Source organism: Eubalaena glacialis, chromosome X (assembly GCF_028564815.1).
Source record: "Eubalaena glacialis isolate mEubGla1 chromosome X, mEubGla1.1.hap2.+ XY, whole genome shotgun sequence".
In the NCBI taxonomy this organism is placed as follows: domain Eukaryota; kingdom Metazoa; phylum Chordata; class Mammalia; order Artiodactyla; family Balaenidae; genus Eubalaena; species Eubalaena glacialis.
This window is the reverse complement of record NC_083736.1, coordinates 136,802,677-136,821,755: the sequence shown is the minus strand read 5'-3', so window position 1 is coordinate 136,821,755 and position 19,079 is coordinate 136,802,677. Positions and strand designations below refer to the sequence as shown.

The following is a 19,079-nucleotide window of genomic DNA, read 5'->3' as shown; positions in this document are numbered from 1 at the left end:
TGGCGTGTTAGTTTCTGCTTTACAACAAAGTGAATCAGTTATACATATACATATGTTCCCATATCTCTTCCCTCTTGTATCTCCCTCCCTCCCACCCTCCCTATCCCACCCCTCTAGGTGGTCACAGCCATTCTTTTTGTGACATGCTGCTGACGCCGCCTGCCCACGGCCGTGTCTGCCGGAGAACGTGCAGGGCAGCATCTTCGGCTGGGGGTGGGGCTCAAGGCTCCTCCTCCCCACCCAGGCCACTGCAGCCCCTCCCGCCTCTCCCCCAAGCCCTGACGGACAAAGAGGCTGGGAGGCAGGACTGCACTTTCCACAGGAGGTTTTACTGAGGAACTGAGGGAGGTTCCCCGACCCGAGGGCTGAGGGCCTGAAAGGCACACGGCGGCGCGGCGGCGGGGTCTCCCCCTCGGGTGGGGGCCGTCTTTGCAGAGACAGCTTCCCCACTGACCCCTCTTTGGCACTGAACTGGGCACAGCGGTGCCCTCATGCCCGGCAGCCCCAGCGTCCCTGCGCCCCCCGCCTGGCCCGCCCCCACCCATGCCCTGGCGGTTGGCAGTGTAGGCTGGTGGGGTGGCGGGCTGGCTGGGGGCTGGCTGAGGGGCCCAGGCCACCTCCCCCGCTGGCAGGGTGCTCATGTTGGCTCCGGAGAGGGCTACAAAGAGGAATGCAATAAATTAGCTTGAAGGAGAGAGGGCTGGGGACGGAGGGGGACGGGACTACATTCCTGTCATTGCTCGGTAGGAAATGCTGTGCAATTCTTTCTCCCGAGGGCTCTTTGGGATGACTGGTGGGGAGAAGGGGCACAGATGAGGGGCCCTGCCTCATCGCGGGGCCCACTTGGCCGTTTTTATGGCAGTAAGGGTGTTCCGGGGGACGGGAGCCTCGGCAGGCCACTGGGATGATGGCAGTAGAGAGATGGACCGGCCGTGATGTCTCCAAGGGACCGCAGAGGAGGGAATGGGGGGACTCCAGACTCAGGAGGAGGTGCTGCCCCGCAAACACCAAGGCTCCTGGGCACGGGCTGGTGCTGTGAGCGGGGCCGCGCCTCTGGCCCCTCTCCCCTTCCACTCGCCCGGGTCCCAGTCTGGTGGGGCTGGGAAGTGGGCACGGGTTTCGCTGGCTGTCCTCTGGGAAGCCTGGGAGGATGGCAAAGCATGCAGGGTGGGCCCGCAGCAGGGCGGGGGGTGGGGGGAAGCTTGGTGGGCAGGCGCTCCGTTTCCTTCACGTGATCCGAGGGCTCGGTGCGGGGCGTGGGCCAAGGGCTAAGAGCCAGGGCCGTCTGTCAGGTGGCAGCGGCCTGGAGGACTCCGGGGCCTTGGCCCAGGATCTGGCGGAGCTCCTGGAGGCGCCGCTGCATCTTGGGGATGCCCGCCAGCTGCTGCTCGAGCCGCTGCTTCTCCTCAGTCAGGCTCAGGCGGGCGGCCGAGTCCAGCTTCTCGAACTTCCAGCCACCCTCCCCGTCGAACTGTAGTAAGTGTGTGTGGTACTTCCTGTACCAGGAGAGGGAGCGGGAGGTTGTTTGGCAGCACCGCCCCCTCCCCAGCTGCAAAGCCACGGGCGCGTCGCTCACCGGAAGGGAGGGCACCTACCACAGGGAGGGTCGGTGGGTGATGGAAAGCAGGGCAATGCCTGCATCCTTGGCCGCCTGGAAGATCTTGCCTTCCACGTCGATGCTCACGGCACTGGTACATTCATCCAGGAGGGCGTACTTGGGCCTTGGGGGTGGGGGCTGAGTGGGTGAGCCTGTGGACCCTCCAAGGCCAACAGCCCGGGCCGGCCCCAGGCCCCAGTGGGGGCGGGAAGCCTGATCTGCGTGCTGACCCCCGTCCTTGCGGTCCCATCCCTGCTGGGCCCTGGGGGGCAGGGCAAGGCCTCCTGGTGGCGCTGCCCTCCCCACTTAAGGGGGTCCCAGGGAGCACAGATGCCGAGCAGGCTCCTGGGAGCACCCGGGGAGCACCCTTGTCTCTGCCGCCGGCTCGGAGGACTCCCAGTGCCCGAGGGAGCCCGACCACTCAGGGCAGCGCGGCTCACCTGTGGTAGAACATGCGGGCCATGCCAACTCTCTGCTTCTCGCCCCCGGACAGAATGTCCTTCCAGTCACACACGGCCTCCCAACCTGGCAGGGGACAAAGGTCGCCGTTCAGTTCAACAGGGGCCGGGCAGCACGGGCAGAGGGCCCGGGCCACCACGATAGCGGAACACGGCAGCGCACGTGACTCGGGGAAAGGCTGTCCACTGGGGACGTGTGCTCTGGGTACCTGTCCGTCTGTGGGGACACCGGAATAGTTCAAAAGAGTTGGGACCAGAATTACATCCCCTCCAAGAAAAGATACATGGGAGCCCTCACCCGCAGGGCATAAGAATGCCACTGCATTTGGAGACAGGGTCTTTACAGAGGTGATCGAGTTAAAGTGAGGTCACTAGGGTGGGTCCTCATCCAATGGGACTGGTGTCCTTATAAAAAGGGGACATTTGGAGACGCACACACGCACAGAGGAGAGACGACGTGAAGACACAAGGAGCAGACGGCAACTACAAGCCCGGGAGAGAGGCCTGGAACAGACCCTCCCTCACGGTCCCCAGAAGGAACTGCCCCTGCCCACACCCCTGGATCTTGGCCTCCCGGCCTGCACACCGGGAAGACGATACGTCTCTGTCATTTGCCCCACCCAATCTGTGGCGCCAGCGAACTCACACAGGACCTAATGGGGTGCTAATGAAGTGCCAGTGGGCATCAAACACTCATGGCAGAGCCCCAAGGATGGCTGCGATGGGCTCTCCAGAAGGCTTCTCACCCACAGGCGCCAGGCCTGTGCATCCCTGCTTGGTGGGGCACGTCAGCCAGGCTCAGGAGGCGAGTGGGTAATTCATCGGAAACACCTCCTCGCCTGCTCCCTCCACTGCCTTCCCAGAAAACTAGAGATTTTGGCAGGGCACGTGGCCACACACAAAAAAGACAAAATCCCCCAGCTTGCCTTGATGAGAGGTTTAACCACAGGACTGAATTCTGGCCAATGGGGTATAAGTGTAAGTGTTACACACGTGGCAGCTTCTGGAACTTTCTTTAAAAGACAGAAGGCATTCACTCTATGATTTGCACACACCCCCCCCCCGCCCCTGCCACTTTCTCCATCCTATGGCCTGGGATATGATGTGATGCCGGAGCAGCCACCTTGGACCGCGAGGTGACCTTGGGAAAGGAAGCCACATATAGCAGAGTGATCTGGGGGCCTTCGTGGAGTGGGGCTGCCCCCACCAACTGCGGCCTGCCTTCCTCAGGACTTCTATGTCACGGTAAGATGAAGGTGTAAATTATTTCAGCCACTGTTGGCGGATGGTTCTATTACTCACAGCTGAACTCGATGCTAATGGGTGTAATGGCCGGCCTCAGGGGCCCCAGGCACTCAGGGGTGTGTGGAGCCCAGGAGGAGGGGTGCACTCCCAGGGCGAGCGAAAGAGGCCCGACCAGGCCAGGGGGAAGCTGGGCATGAAGCTTTGCAGGGACCACGGCAACCAGGGCAGGCCCGGGAGGAGCAGCCCCACTGAATCCACCGCCTGCGGCCCCCTTTCTGCACAGGTGACAACACCTGGGAAGGACTCTCATGAGTCATCTGCCACGTCCTGCAGAGCCCCCATGGGTCCTCACAGGCACGCTTTCATTTACTGCTGGCACTGAGGTTGAGACTGGTACCTGGCCCCTTCTACAGGTGGAAAGCATCTCAAGAGGTCAGGTTTTGCTCAAGGTCAAGCTGCCCCTTGGTAGCCTAGGTAGGACTCGGAGCTCTGCCACTCAGCTTTCAGTATAAAAATCCAAAATCTGGCAGCTGGGCCGCACTCTCCTCTTCCGCCCCTCTGGGCACGATAGGCGATTAAAGACCAACCTGAGAAGTCCCCAAGCGATGCGTTCTCTGGCCATCGGCCTGTCCCTCCCTCCTGCGGTCTCTTCCCAGGGGACAACACCTCCCAGGCTCGAGCCAGACACGTGGGTGGGCAGGCGTCCCCTCCACCTCTGCTCCCGCCGTGCACACTCCAGGCTGCCCTGCCCACAGCCGTGCTCTGCCCTCTCCCTGAAATGCATAACTGACCTGTCGCTTCCCTGCCTGGCCCAAGAGGCCCTGCCTACCATGGAGCCCAGAGCCTGGAGAGGGTGCCCCGCTGGATGGCCCCCGCCAGGCTTGGCTCCCTTCCTGAGTGGAGCGCACTCAGGCCGTCTGGGGCCGCCGCTTCCTGTCGGTCCTCCCCAGGGGGCGGGGCTCTCCAGGCCACAAAGCACTTCGGACTCCCGTCGAACGTCGGTTGGGGTAGTCTTCATCCCTCGGGGGCCAGGAGGGAGGCACGGGCAGGGGCAGCAGCAGGTTCCCCGGCTGAGCCTTGGGACAAAGGACGATCGATCGACGGCTTCCCCTGTGGCACTGATGAGTGGGGTGCCCCTCCTCCTACCTCCTTCCCGCTGCAGGATGTGGTTCAGGTGCACGATGTCCAGAATGGCTTCCAGGTGCTGCTCTGAAAAGCCCTTCCTTCGCATGTCCTCCACCGAGTCCGGGTAGATCACTTGGTCGCGCAAGGAGCCCACAGACATGTAGGGCCTGCGGGAGAGCCACGTGTCCACCGAGGGCAGGGCGGCCTGGCTTCCCTGCCGACGCCCTGTGCCCGAGCAGGCTCCGCGTGGGCCCTGCCTGCGTGAGAGGGGTTGGCCGGAAGGCCGCCGCGCAGCGTGCCGCGCCCACCCACTCCCACACGCACGCACACTCAGCTTGCACGCACGCATCATGGCACATGTGCAGGTACTCGCCCGCACACACTCATGCGTGCACACGTATCCCCCCGCTGTGAAGCCGCTGGGCGAGAGGGTTGGGGCGGAGGGGCAGCACCCTGCCGTCCTCTGCCCAGGCCTCAGGCCCTGCCACCTCTGGGACGTCAGGTTCCGCAGGTCAGGGGGGTGGGGGCAGACCTGGGGACTCGGGCTCCCTCCCTCCCCCCCCACCCCCCGCTGGTGGCCCCATCACCCCAGCGCTCACCTCTGGGGGACGTAGAACATGCGCTGGGGCGGGGGCTTGTAGAGCACGCCGCCGTAGGTGGGCCAGAGACCGCCCAGGATGCGGAACAGAGAGCTCTTGCCGCAGCCGTTGGGGCCCGTGATGAGCAGGTGCGTGCCCTCTTCCACCTGCAGAGGCAGCGGCCGTGGGACCCGGCCCGGCCCCCCCACCCGCGGCCTGCCTGACAGCCCCGGAGAGGCGCCCGCGCCCAGCACGCGCCGTCCCCCGTCTCTAGGTGAGGCATGGCGGCCCCGACATGCACCAGAGAGCAGGGGGCCAGCAGGAGGAGGGCCTGTTCTGCCACAGTCCAACAAACGGCTACGTGCCCCAGAAGGTCAACGTCAGCCTGCAGCCCAGCCACCCCACTTCACCTGGAAGCCAAGCGTCAAGCGCCTGAGGCCCCCCGTGAGCCGATTACATCATGTCCACTGGTGTTCTGGAAACACCTGCTATAGGAAAAAGGCCGCCCGAGCAGGCGGGGAGCGTGCGGATGGCAGGGAGCCCGCCGTCCTCGGGGGGGGGGGGGGAGAGCATGAGGCACGGAGTCAAGGCACGTGGGGTACAGCTCCCTCCGCCCACCGCCATGTGTGACATCACAGCAACCCTAAGGGCCTTCCAGCCAGTGCAGTCCTCGCGAGATCCCAGAGTGTGGCGGATACGCGCGTCCGTCTGGTTTATCTCGGTCAGTGCCATGGGTTGAATCGTGTCCCCTCAAAGAGTCCTATGTTGGAGTCCTAACTCCCAGGACCTCAGAATGTGACCTTACTTGGAAATAGAGGCTTTGCGGATATAATGAAATTTAGATGAGGAGTGGGGTGGGCCCCTAATCCAGTGTGACCTGGTGTCCTTATAAATAGGAGACATTTGAACACAGAGGCACGTGCACAGGGAGAGTGCCATGTGAAGATGAAGGCAGGGACTTCCCTGGTGGCGCAGTGGTTAAGAATCCGCCTGCCAATGAAGGGAACAGGGGTTCGAGCCCTGGTCCGGGAAGATGCCACATGCCGCGGAGCAACTAAGCCCGTGTGCCACAACTACCGAGCCCGCAAGCCACAGCTACTGAGCCTAAGTGCCGTAACTACTGAGCCCGCACGCCTAGAGCTGGTGCTCCACAACAAGAGAAGCCACCGCAATGAGAAGCCCGCGCACCGCAACGAAGAGTAGCCCCCGCTCGCAGCAACTAGAGAAAGCCCGCGCGCAGCAACGAAGACCCAACGCAGCCAAAAAAAAAAAAAAAAAGATGAAGGCAAAACACCAGAAGCTGGGAGAGGCCTAGACACCCTGATCTGAACTTCTTTTGGTTGAGGCCCTCGTTTGCTGTTCCTCCTTCGTTAGACTATAAACTCCCCTGGGCAGGGCCCAGGCCTCCCTCCTTGCAGATGTGGGAGGGCTGGTTGGTCAGGCCCCGGCTCCTCTGTGTGCCTGGCTCCAGGAGAGCTGCCTCGGCCCCAGCCAGCTCCACGGCAGCCTCCCTTGTCTCCTTCCCTGCATCTCTCCGACCGCCCTTCTGACCCTATCACCTGGCTGATCAGGGCCAGGAACTGCTCCCCGTCCCCAACATCTCCCAGCCCCAGAGCCCAGCTCCACCAGTGGCTCTGCCAGGACAGAGCCCTTGCTCAGCTCCTGGTCACCCGTTCCTCGCCTGACCTCGCTCTCTAACCAGCCGCGCCCCTGCTCACCATGGTCTCTGAGCTTTGCCCAGCTGGGCTTCCACTGGGCCTGCCTGGAAGTCATTCACCCTGCATAAACTGGCCGTCAGTGGCAGCCTCACACCCCAAGGGTGACTATTGCCAGGGGCGATAGGCATCGCACCACTGGCCTGCGTCCAGCCTCCAACTGGTTCTCAGGTCCCCTCTCAGCACATCAAGGAAAGGAGCTCTAGGCACTGGCCCTTCGTGCTTATTCCCTGCCTGGCCATGGCTTCCGCTGCCCTGGCTCCTCAGCGGGGCACATGTGGCCCCTGCAGGACCTGGACCCGAAGTCCCTTGGCTCCTCGTCCCTGCCCTCTTCTTCACCACGCTGCCCGCCTGCCCGCCTGGAGGCTCCTGGGTGAAGCTTCATGTCACCTCTACTTCCCCAGGGATGTAGACCTCTACTCTACCTTTCCTGTGGCCCTCGCTGGACCCGGGACAGCCGTCTAACCATGGATCTTTTCTTTTTTTTTTGAAGTTTATTTTGGCCACACTGGGCGGCATGTGGGATCTTAGTTCCCTGACCGGGGATCAAACCCGCGTCCTTGGCAGTGGAAGCATGGAGTCTTAACCGCTGGACCACCAGGGAAGTCCCAAATCCGGGATCTCTGTAACCCTTTGGGGCTCCCCTGATTTACCTGTGGTTTACAGTGTCCAGCCTGGAGCTCAGGGAACATTAGTTGAATGAATGAATGAATGAATGAATGAATGACTCCTGCACCCAGGACTCCCCTTCACTCTATCACTCCCTGACCCTGTCCAAAGCCCTGGCTGGGGACACAGGTCACTGGTGGATGTCTGCCCCCAGGGCATCCTCTCCACAGACAGCTTGCGTAATGGTTGAGAGCCCTCCCAGTGGGCCAGGCTGCGCCCGGCACACACCCGCCCTGGGGGCCTCTCACAGCAGATCTGTGGGACCTCAAGCCCGGGTAGGTGGAATAGAATCTCTTTCATCACAGCTGGAGTTGGACCAGAGTCCCAAAGTCCTGGGCTACTCAGGGATAGGGGTGGGCGTGGGGTGCTGGCAACGACAGGGCCAGGAACCTTTGGGTGACTCCAGCCCAATCCAGGTAATCACTGGTCTCTTTTAATCAGCTCTGACTCCACTGCCCCAGAACTAACAGTCAGTCAGAGACACGTCGGTCTTTCACCTTGAGCTTAGCCTGCCTGCCACGTAGACCTGGGGTCAATGGCTACTGGCAGTGCAGGCAGGCTGGCTGGGCTGGATGCTGAGGGCTGAGGTGGGTGCAGAAGGCCAGGCCCCGGGCCCCAGAGCTGGGCTCGGCCCCGCCCGTGCCTCCAGGTTGGGGCTCGCCTCCGCCCTTTGACCTACCCTGATGTTGAGGCTGGCCACCACCACCTCCCCCGCGGGCGTGACGATGGGGATGTCCTCACACACGATGCCCTGCTCCACATCCACCACTTGGCCTGGAGAGGGAACGCGAGGAGGGAGAGAAGGAGCAGAGCTCTCCCTCCACCTCCGGTGCGCGCCGTGTACCCCCAACCCGCGCCAGCGTGCCAGTGTGCGGCCCAGGGGCCCTCGGGAATACAGTGCGGCTGCCCGCCAGCTGACTACAGCCCCCTTGCTGTGCTCTGGGCGGCGGAGGGGCAAAGCCGGTTCCCTGGCCCCTGGAACCCGAGCGTGGCGTCCGCTCCTGCAGCCCCTCAACGCCACACCATCCGAAAGGCGGCTCCGACGCCTGGGGCCTCTTGCACAGCGCCCCAGCCCCTACTGGAGCTTCGAACTTTCTCTCGCTGCCCGCGTGGGTGAGTGAGCCCCTCCGCTCAGGGACCACGCCCTCCTCTCTCGCAAAGGGAAACCCTGGCCGGGGCACCTGGAAGGGACTGGGCACGTGAGCGCGGTGGCCAGCGGCGACTGCTCTGAGAGGGAGGGCTGCAGGGGCCGCAACGTGCCCAGGAAGCCCTCCGTGGGGCGCCGGGCAGCCTGCCGCGGGAGGGCCGGGACCAGGGCGGCCTCTCTGGGGAGGGCACCCTTACCTCGGATCTGCAGGGACCCCTCCACACGGACACCGGACCTCACCACGGCCCCGGACCCCGCCTGAGTGTCCTCTGGCTCCCCGGGCCTCTTGAAACGGCAGTGCCGGACGTCTTCAAATACCTGGAACATCTCGTGGACCCGGGCTGTGTAGCCAGCCAACTCTGTCACCTGCAGGGAGGGTGACCCTGGCTCAGCCCCTGCCATTGGGGGCGGGGAGGGAGGGGAGACGGTAGGGGCAGGGGCTGGGCAGGGGTTACCTCTTTGTAGGACGCCATGACCCGCTCGATGGCGTCCGCGGCAGCTGTGAGGAGGTTGCGGGCAACGGTGAAGGCCTCCGTGCGCTCGCTCACCAGCTCCTCCCCCCTCGTCTGCAGGGCCGCCTTCTTCGCCACCTCCGAGTCTGCAGAGCACAGTGGGGCAGGGAGTGGCAAGGACAGTGGAAAATCCTAACTGACCCACTGGGGGAGAGCGGAAGTCTGGCCAGCCAGTGGTGCTCGGACAGCCGGCTATCCACATGCAAAAGAAGGACCCCTTCCCTGGTGGCGCAGGGGTTGAGGGTCTGCCTGCCAATGCAGGGGACACGGGTTCGAGCCCTGGTCTGGGAAGATCCCACATGCCACGGAGCAACTGGGCCCGTGGGCCACAATTGCTGAGCCTGCGCGTCTGGAGCCTGTGCTCCGCAACAAGAGAGGCCGCGACAGTGAGAGGCCCGCACACCGTGATGAAGAGTGGCCCCCGCTCGCCGCAACTAGAGAAAGCCCTCGCACAGAAACGAAGACCCAACACAGCCACAAATAAATAAATAAAATAAAATAAAATAAAAAGTTTCTAAAAAAAAAGAAGGACCCCTACCGCACACCACACACAAAAACTAACTCAGAGTGGAGCACCGGCCTGCACGGAAGAGCTAAGACTACACAACTCTTAGAAGAAAGCAGGGGTAAACCTTCGTGCCCTGGGATTAGGTATGGCTCCTTAAATACGACACCAAAAAGCACAAGTGACAAAAGCAAAACAGGTAAGGGAGCTTCGACAGACGTAAAAAGTTTTGGGCACCAAAGTAAATCATCCAGAAGGTGAAAACACAACTTACAGACTGGAGGAAAATATCTGCAGATCATATATCTGATAAGGGCCCAGGTCCCAGAATACATAAAGAACTTTTTCAATTCAACAATAAAGAGACAAACGACTCAATTAAACAATGGGCAAAGGATCTGAATAAACATTTCCTCTGTAAAATATACAAATGGCCAAGAAGCACATGAAGAGATGTTTATTGGTCACCAGGGAAATACAAAATCAAAACTGCAATGAGACACCACTTCACACTCACTAGGATGGCTATAACTGAAAAGACAGTAAAAGTGTTGGTGAGGAAGTGGAGCGGTTGGGCCCATGAGACACCGCTGGTGGGAATGAACAATGGTGCAGCCGCTGTGGAAGACAAGTTTGGCAGTTCTTCCAAATGTTAAACAGAGAGTTACCAAATGACCCAGCAATTCCACTCCTAGGTGTACATATATCCAAGAGGAGTGAAGACAGAGGTCCACACAAAAAATGATACATGAGTATGCGTAGCAGCGTTATTCGTAAGAGCCGAAAGATGGAAACAACCCAATTGTCTACCGATGGATGAGTGAATAAACACAATGCGGTAGCTATATACATACAATGGAACATTATTGAACCATAAGAAGGAATAAAGTACTGATTAATCCTACAGCGTGGATGAATCGTAAAAACACGATGCTAAGCAAAAGAAGCCAGATACAGACAGGCCACATATCGTGTGATTCCATTTATATGAAATGTCCGGAAGACGCAAACCCACAGCGACAGGAAGATTAGTGGTCGCTGGGGGCTGCCAGGTGGGGTGGGTAGTGACCACTAATGGGTCCGGGCTTTCTTGTTGGGGTGGTGACAATGTTCTAGACTTAGACAGTGGTGATGGTTGCACAACTTTGTGACTATATCAAAAACCACTGAATTGTACCCGTAAAAAGGCCGAATTGTATGGTATGTTAATTACGTCTCAATAACGCAGATATTGTGTCCTGCACTACAACGGCAGCCCCTCCCGAGCCTCTCAAACAGGACTATCCCCTTTCAGACCTCCGGTCTACCCCGTGTCGCCCTCATCTCTCCCCTTGCTGCCGTATTCTGTGGCCATCCTCAGTACTACTATTTCTCCCTGAGAGCCTGCTCCTGTCTTGACTTGCTTTTTTCTTTTCTGTCTCAGTTGACACCCCATGGTCGCTCACTTCAACCCCCTCTTGTCAATGGCCTTGACTCCCTTGACCGTTGGACCCCCTAGAGGGGCAAGGTTTTTACACAAGGAATGTTCTGGAAATGGTGATGGGGAGCACGGGGGAGGCCAACTCTGAGGGGAAACTCTATCCAGGGGCATAAATGGATCTGAGGTTGGAGCCTCAAGGATGTGATGGTGGGGGTGGGCTGGGAAGGGCCAGGGAGTCAGGTCAGGGCAGGTGCAGTGTGGGGTGGATAGGGCCAGACTGCTGGCTAGAGCACCAGGAGTCCAGGGAACTGGGTGGGGGAGGGGAGTGGTGATTCTGACAGTCTAAGGTCCCTAGGCAGGGGGGACACAAACCCTCCTCCCCGGACATCCTGAGAGTGGAAAGGGACTGCGCACAAAGGGAAAGGGTCTGCGTGGGGGCCCTGGCAACAGTGGGCCCCTCCCTGGAGACAGCATAACCCTCTGCAGCTTTCCTCGGAGCCTTGGGGGCTAAGATGGGTGCCCCAGAGCCAGACACCTGACAGCTCTTCCTGGCCAGGCCGCCGTGCCGGCAGGCCAGAAAGGCAAAGGTAGCTACACCTTCCCCTGTGGATAATCGCTTGCCTCCTCACCCGGTTCCCAGCGCTCTCTGTGTCCAGTTACTGGGGACACAGCAGGGACAAAACAGACAAAGCTCTGGCCTCCTTGAGTTTAAAGTGGCAGAGCCTCTATAAGGCAGCCGCAGACGTGGAGCAGACGGGCTGTTCAGCACTTTGAAGAGCAGCGAGGCGGGGGAGGGGGAGAGAAAGGCGGGGCGGGGGTCTCACCTAGAGGGTGCCTGTGAGCAGAGCTCCCATAGAGGGAGGGAGGGGCCGAGGGATGGCAGAGGGAAGAGCATTCCTGGCAGCTCGAGGAGGAGCAAAGGGCCTGAGGCAGAAGCAGGCCTGGTGCCGCGGGCAAGGCCAGTGAGACAAGCGGAGTGAGCAAGGGGGATGGGAGCGGTCCACATGTTCACAGGTGACTGGCTACAGGGGCTGTGAGGGTGGGGACAGGAGCTCAGGGCTCTGAATCGCCCACAGAGCCCGACACAGCAGAGGCGCCAAAAAGTCCTAGGCCTTCAGAGGAGGGAGAGGCCTCGGGGACTAGACAGGCTGAGCTGTGCCCAGTGCCAGCTTCAGAGGGAAGCGGGCACAGGCACTTCCTCACAGAAACCACGGCTTGGTTTCCTCCTGGGTCCGTTCCCATGCTCCTGGCTTAAATCAAGGCCACCCTTTGTGTAGGTCCATTGGTGGAAGCAATTACCCCCTCCAATTAGATCTTTCCTCTTAGGGGTCACCCAGAGAGGGACAGACAGCTGAGGGTACGGAAGCCCCAAGGGAGAGACACCAATAGGGAGAGAATCAGAGAGACTTCTGGTTCTGAAACACGCACGTCAGACTCCCTCTCTTTACGTATATCTGAAAACCCTCTTACTACCAAACTGCATAAAATACAACACCTTTTAAATCAGAGCTGTGCTTGCGGGAAAGCAAGGGAAATTCCCAGGAGTGAGACGAGAAGCCAGTTGTCAGGTGCTCCTGTGACATCCCCAGAGACGGAGAAGACAGGGCTCCAGGTGCAAGGACCAAAAAGTCTCCTCTAAGAATCTGTAATTATGTGTCTGGGCTGCAAATTAATATCACCTGCAAGTGCGGGGACCCCTCCTCCCCCAAGCAGAGAAGTTAACATGAAAGTGGCCTCCAACTGGTTCATTACCGGGGAGCCGCTTGGCTAAAAGTAAAGCAAATGTGCGCAGGGGAATCCTACCCTCCAGTTAGGCCGCAGAACCCACAACGACCGCGAGCAAAGAAGACCGGCAGACGGAAGAAAAAGCTGGCTTAGACCCCCAAGAATTCAGACAACCGAATAGCTGCACAGAGACCATGGAATGAGCATGATTAACATGGTCGCCGGCAGAACTTTACAGAAATAGTCATTGAAATAAAAAACAATTCAAATTAGGGACTTCCCTGGCGGTCCAGTAGTTAAGGCTCTGCGCTTCCAATGCGGGGGGCACGGGTTCGATCCCTGGTCGGGGAACTAAGATCCCTCATGCAGCGCGGTGTGGCCAAAAAAAAGGGAAAATTCAAATTAGATGCAGCCGAAGAGAAAACTAGCAAATGCGTAAGCAAGAAAATCTGAGGGAACCTCCCAGAATTCAGCATAGATAATGCTAGATGGGGAAAAGTGAAGAGAGACAGAGAGCCACAAAGGAGTGAGAAGCCCAACACGTAATGAGAGTTCCAGAAGGAAAAAGTGAAAAGAATGAGAGAGGCAATATTTGGAAAGATAATAGCTGAGAACTTTCCAGAACGATGGAACAATCTGAGTATTCAACGGCCATAAAACAAGTCTCAAGCCGAATAGACAGAAATGCACAGGCAAACGCTTCCTAAAGAAACTGCAGAAAAAGAGAAGTCTAACCAGGCAGACCACGCAGGCTGCTGAGAGCAGTTAAGCTGGTAACAGATTTTCCAACGGAGGTAACGGGATGTTGTCAATGGGCTGAGAGAGACCGACCATCCGTCTCAACTCCCTCACCCAAATGAACTTCAGTTCGGGGGTAGGGGGGAGGATAAAATAAAGACATTTTCAGACAAGAAAATAATCTCGAAGCTCCATGATGAAAGCCTCACAGTAAGGACTTCTGAAGGACGGCTGTCTGAAGGAGGGTCACTGGGCCGCGGGGAAGGGCTGGGAAGCCAAGAAAGCAGAAACTCACAGGTGAATCTGAACACGCACCAACCGGATAAAGCAACGGCAAAGCTGTTGCCGGGGACATCAGCACGCCAGGCGGGCTGGTCCTGCAGTCCACGTGTTCTAAGTAAGGGCCCAGAGGAGGAGGAGCTATTGATTAACCCGGACTGTTCTCAAGTAAGCACACTAACCTTCGAAGGGCAACCATGAAAAGACTGCAAACAGAATGAATTCCTTGCAAACCAGCAGAGGAACAAAATGCGAATCCTTCCCAGTCCCCCCAAGGCCTTGGGGAAGAGGGCTCTGCCCTCGACAACCTGCAAGAGCTATTGTAGGCGTGGGTGGGAAAGCCAAAGCCCAAGCCAGGAAGGGGCTCCCTCGACGTACTTCCCCACCCTCCCACTTCCAAGATGAGCCGAGGACAGGGCCAGCTGCGCAAGGGTGCGCGCGCCTGGTGGTGAAGGCTGTTCCTGAGTTGCAGTCCCTGGGCTTGGCCAAGTGGGACCAAGAAGGGTGAGATGCTGTAAAGGGGAGCCGCACACAGGGTGGCGGGCAGCGAGGAGCTCCGGGAGAGTGTGACCTGCCGGGTGCCCCCCGACCCCAGAAGTAGAAAAGTCAGGTGGGCCGGCTGAGCACTGGGGCCCCCCAAGCCCAGCCCAGTGGTGCAGGAGGACAGGCCCCCTCTCACCTGACTCTGAGTAGCCGGTGGCGGTGATGATGGGGACGGCCACCATGAGCAGTCCCGAGGCGCTCCACACGTACTTCATGAGGAACTGCTCCAGCATGACGTACCACAGGCGCTCCAGCAGAATGAGGTTGATCTGCGAAGCCAGGTCCTGGTAGGAGTGCTGCAGCAGGGCCAGCTCCACCTGCAGGGATGGGGCACCGGAGACCCAGAGGCCTGGCGGTCAGTCCCACAGGGGCAACAGCGAGAGTCCCCAAGTGTCGCTCACACAGGCCATGCTGTTTGATGACCACGACAAGGTTGAGAGCCGGGGGTTAGGACTGGGCCACGTTTACAGGGGACAGGTCTCAAACTCGGGGGAGGTATGGGATCGACATCACAGCATTGGGGTACAGCGGCAGTGAAGGGGCTCACCCCCCCACCTCCCGAGGCCCGCACTCATCCCCTTTCCGCTACCTCTTCAGTTGGGGTGCTTACCACACCCCTCTCTTTGCCCTGGACAGCTTCTCGAGACGGGCTGAGGGCAGCCACCTTGCCCGTTTCTTTGGGCAACTGCTGGGGGGCTACCCTGAACTAAGCGAAGGACAGCACAGGAAAGCAAAAAGCGGTTGTTGGTTTTGAAGGACTTGGTTCAATAATCTCTACTTGCTCAGGCCCCGCCTCCCTCTACTTTCCCACAGCTCCTCTGGGTGAGAAACTTGCACTGCATTCTCCCAGCAGAACCTGCAGGGCACACTCTCAAGCCAGCTCGTGCAGGCATCTCCCTCAGTGGACAGCCCCACGCCCAAGCCAGCTGAGGACTCCAGCCCACCCGCTCAGCAGTGAGTGGGCCTCCCCTGCCCTCCCCTTCCTGCACTGGCCACTACCTGCCATCTCAGGAGAGGGACCCGTGCAGGGCCTGGAGAAGAGAGAGGAGGAGAGGGAGTGCGAGAGAAAGAGGCTCCCTGTGACAGCAGCAGTTAGACGGGCGGGGGGCTGGAGTGGTCAGGAAGCAGTCACAGCAAGGTGGCCATTGGGGCATAGATTTCTTGGTCGGGGGGCACATGCCCTAGCCCCGCCTTCCCACCCCTGACTGACAATAGCTGCCCAGCCTGGAACCATTTCCTTTACCAAGTGGTTTCACAGCTGACTCTCCATTTGATTCTCACCATGTCCCACTGTGTGTGTATTCTCATGTCCATTGCAGCCCAGATAGGCAAAGTGACCTGCCCCAGCTCACACAGCCTGGAGGTAGCAAGAGGTATGGAATTTGGATCACATTGGCTGAGCCATTAGGAAGACCAAATTCTTGAAAACGATGCTTCATGCTTCCACTTATGAAGAAAGGTCTACCTAGGCACAAGCCAATAAGAGGCTGTGTGTGCTTGTATGCGCGTGTCTAAATAAGCCTCCTCCTTGAGATCCCAGTAACAGCAGAATACCCTGCTGTCTGCCCTCCAGCCAGTCACCTCTGCCCTAGCCTGTTGATCTGAGCCTGGGCATGGGGACATCAGCCAATGGGACTGAGATGAGCCACCTGCCTACACAGTAAGGGCAATCAACCCATCCATGAAGGCCCATCACTCCACACTGCTTTCAGGCCTTTGGCTGAGGCCTAAACAGACAGGCTGTGGACGCTCACAAGGTCCCTCCCGCCCTGGCCGGTGAATCCTCCCGGTGAGCATGCGATTTGCTGAAACTAGCCCAGAGGAAGTCCTTCAAGGAGCCAGTGATCTCTCTTCTACCCCCACCACCCAGGTCTGCGGCACCGCTCAGTGGCTCTTCCTCAAGCCGATCTCCTGTTCCTGAAATGAGCACGCCTACTCTGAGAACCCGGGCAATCCAGGCTCGTGCTGGGAGCTGGCAGGAGTGCTGGCTGGGGCTGACAATGTAGCTACGGGGAACGTGCCAAGTGCCTCACCCAAGGCCACGGCTGCCTGCCAAGGCCCTGCGGCCCAGAGGACAGGAGAGGAGGAGAGGGGGTTGCAGCTGCAGACCAGGCGCTTTTTCTCCTAATCTGGAGCCCAGCCCACGCCCGGGATGCCCCCTATCTGCTCAGGAATAAACCCTTTTTAAAAATCAGAGACAAGCCTGCCTCTCTGCCTGAAGTGATGCGCAGCCAGTGAGACAAGGTCTGGGGCACAAGGCCACCTGACCCGGGGAGGACACATGGGCCTTCACGAGATGGATGCCATTGTGCCCCTCCCCTGAGAAGCACTGAGGAACCGAAACCAGAGTTGCAGAGAGCCTAGCCGGAGGCAGCCGCAACCCCAGGCACGAGAAAGGGGAGGGGCCCAGGCGAGATAAAGGGAGCACTGGCCTGGAGTAACCTTTCCCAGGCCCGGGCTACTGGCCGTAGCTGGCCCGGCAGGCGGCCCCCCGACCCGGCCTGCCGGGAAGCTGCACGACTGGGACCCGGGCGGAAGGGCGGCCACGCTGGGGGCAGGGTGGCCGCCGGGCGGGCAGGAAGTGCGTCCTGCCGCAGTGGCGGCCTGGGCCCGGCATCCTGGGCCGGGGCCTCACGAGGGAGGCGGCCAAGCCCACAGCCAGGCGGGCCTTCGGGCTCCGGATGGGGGAAGGCTTGACCTGGAGCGCTGAGCTCCGCCACCGCTGCGGCCGGCACGCTGCGCGCTGCTCGTTAACCTCCGCTTGGGCTGAGTCATGCCCATAATGCCCGCCTGCCCGGCCGGCCAGCTGGGCCAGAGGCCAGCCTTCAAAGGGTCTGGGGGCCCAGGAGGGGCCAGGCAGCAGGCTGCGTCCCCAGATGGCAGGAGCCTCCTTTCTGTTGGCTGCAGGCATGGGGCAACCAGGGAACTCTGGTCTCAAATTGCTAGGGTCCACAGCCCTAAGGCCAAGAAAAGTGAGGCGGAGAGGAAGCAGAAGTGGCCCAGGGCAGTCCCCACCCAGCCTTCCTGCTTCTCCATTACTGTGCCATCTGAGCTGCCCAAGGCCCTGGTTGGCCCACACCTCTGGCATCAGCCGTAGGCAGCCCTGGCTCTCCTGCCCCTGAGCCCCCAGCTACACGCTTTCCGGCGCCCCAACCTGCCCCACCTCGTGGCCCCCATAGAAGGCAATCTCCTCCGAGTTGGCCACCACTCGGGAGTGCATGTAGCGCAACTCCCCCTTCCGCCGCGCCTCCTCTGCCACCAGCTCCCCGAACTTGGGCGAGAAGGCTCGCAGCACGTTGGCCGTGAGGAACACCACAAGGCCAGCAATGGCCGAGGGCCAGGCTGTGCCGGCCCCGCGGGAGCGGGCCACTCGAACCAGGGTGTAGGTGGTCACAGCCACGTCCAGGAGCGGCTTGGTCAGGTTGGAGTAGAGGTGGGCCACGGAGGCGGCAAAGGCCACCACATCCTCCGTCAGGGACTGGTCCGGGTTGCGGAGCCGCCCGTCCATGTTGCTGACCCGGTAGTAGGTCTGCTGGGAGAAGTAGAGGCTGTAGGCGTGGGCCACCAGCCGGCTGCGGAACGCCAGAGCCAGTCGGCCCTCTAGGTAGCGGATGGCGCTGTTGACGAAGGTGGCGGGGAGCGCGATGAGGAGCCACTGCAGGAGCTGCCAGCCGAAGGCCCGGGGGTCCTTGCGCACGATGCAGCGGGCCAGCCGGCCGTCCAGGCGGGCCACGTACACCGACAGGAAAGTCCGGCTCACCAGGGCGGCTGAGTGCAGCGCCAGCAGCCCCGTCTCCCGGCACAGGATCCTGGGGAAGAGCAGCCGCAGGAGCCACAGGAGTCGCTGGAAGAACACCCGGTTGACACCGGCCTTGGCCGCTGCGCCCACCGTGGCCCCAGAGGCCTCCTGCGGGGACTCCCCAGCCGGCGTCTGAGGGCCCCTGCCCGGAGCCAGGCACTGCCGCACCAGGGGGTAGATTTTGTGGGCTCCATAGGCCGTGAGGGCCAGGACCACAGCTGTGCGCTTCAGCGTGGTCACCCGCGAGGGCCGGGGGGTCGAGAGCACCGTCATGTCACCTGGGCTGGACTCACGGGGCTGGGACTGGTGCCTGAGGCAGCAGAGGAGGCAGGTGGCTGGAAGGGTGGTGGCTCTGACCCCAGGCTCGTTGTCTAGGCAACTGGAAACCTCGCAGTGGTCCCTGAGACTGTCGCTTTAGGCCACCCGGGTGGTGCTGGGCCCCCTGGTGCGGTGGGCTCAGGGCCCTCCAGGGTCGCGGCCTCTTCAGGCAGCCGAGGTGGAGAAACTTGTCAGTCCCCTGGTCCCTGGGGTCAGAGCCTCCAGAGGTCTCGGGTAGAGAGGGCGTCTTTTCCTCTCCACCTCCTCCTCCCCTGGTGGCGCCCCTCCCCCGGGGCACCGGGCGCGTCCGTCCGCTCCGCAGCCTGGCTGAAGCGACTGTGACTCCGCCACCCGCCCAGAATCCCCACCTACCCACCCACCCTTCCCCAGGGGGAACTCGGGGGAAGGGGAGGAGGCGAAGGAGGGGTGGGAGGCGGAGGAGGGGTGGGAGGCGGAGCCAGGGCGCGGGGCGCCCCACCCCGTTCTCGCCCCACGGTTGGGCCCCGCCCCCTCCCCGGACCACAGAGACGTGGGAGGACCGCGCGGGCTAGAGAAGCTGCACCTCGCCTTCCCGCCAAGGCCTCGCCCCGTCTCCCCGCGCGCCCGAGGCGCAGCTTCTTCCCCAGTCCTGGGCGTCGGAGCCTCGACTCGGGGGCGGGGCGGAAAACGGCCGTGGGCGGGGCCTCCGGAGGCTCGCGGCGGTTGG

General features: G+C 60.8%; 1 protein-coding gene across 2 annotated transcripts; it reads right to left on the bottom strand.

The window, feature by feature from the left end:
* Positions 1–308: 308 nt before the first annotated feature.
* ABCD1 (ATP binding cassette subfamily D member 1) lies at positions 309–19,012 on the bottom strand. Of its 2 annotated transcripts, XM_061179282.1 has the most exons (11): positions 18,936–19,012; positions 17,420–18,536; positions 14,393–14,573; positions 8,990–9,132; positions 8,732–8,900; positions 8,067–8,161; positions 5,025–5,170; positions 4,447–4,592; positions 2,038–2,122; positions 1,596–1,721; positions 309–1,496 (listed from the first exon to the last, which is right to left on the bottom strand). In XM_061179282.1, the coding sequence occupies exons 2-11, from the start codon at positions 18,326–18,328 to the stop codon at positions 1,289–1,291; spliced, it is 2,208 nt and encodes a 735-aa protein (XP_061035265.1). In that variant the 5' UTR covers positions 18,329–18,536; positions 18,936–19,012; the 3' UTR covers positions 309–1,288. The 2 variants fall into 2 exon arrangements, with proteins under 2 accessions (XP_061035265.1, XP_061035266.1); XM_061179283.1 differs by lacking the exon at positions 17,420–18,536 and having other exon boundaries at positions 18,936–18,987.
* Positions 19,013–19,079: the final 67 nt, after the last annotated feature.

What these genes read in the sequence shown, in the direction of transcription:
- ABCD1 (XM_061179282.1), bottom strand. Translation starts at nt 18,328, where the DNA reads ATGACGGTGCTCTCGACCCCCCGGCCCTCGCGGGTGACCACGCTGAAG. An exon ending in CCTTCTATGGGGGCCACGAG is followed by an intron (nt 14,574 to 17,419) that starts GTGGGGCAGGTT and finishes CCATCCCTGCAG; the next exon opens with GTGGAGCTGGCCCTGCTGCA. An exon ending in CATCCTGCAGCGGGAAGGAG is followed by an intron (nt 2,123 to 4,446) that starts GTAGGAGGAGGG and finishes GTCCCCTGCCAG; the next exon opens with GTTGGGAGGCCGTGTGTGAC.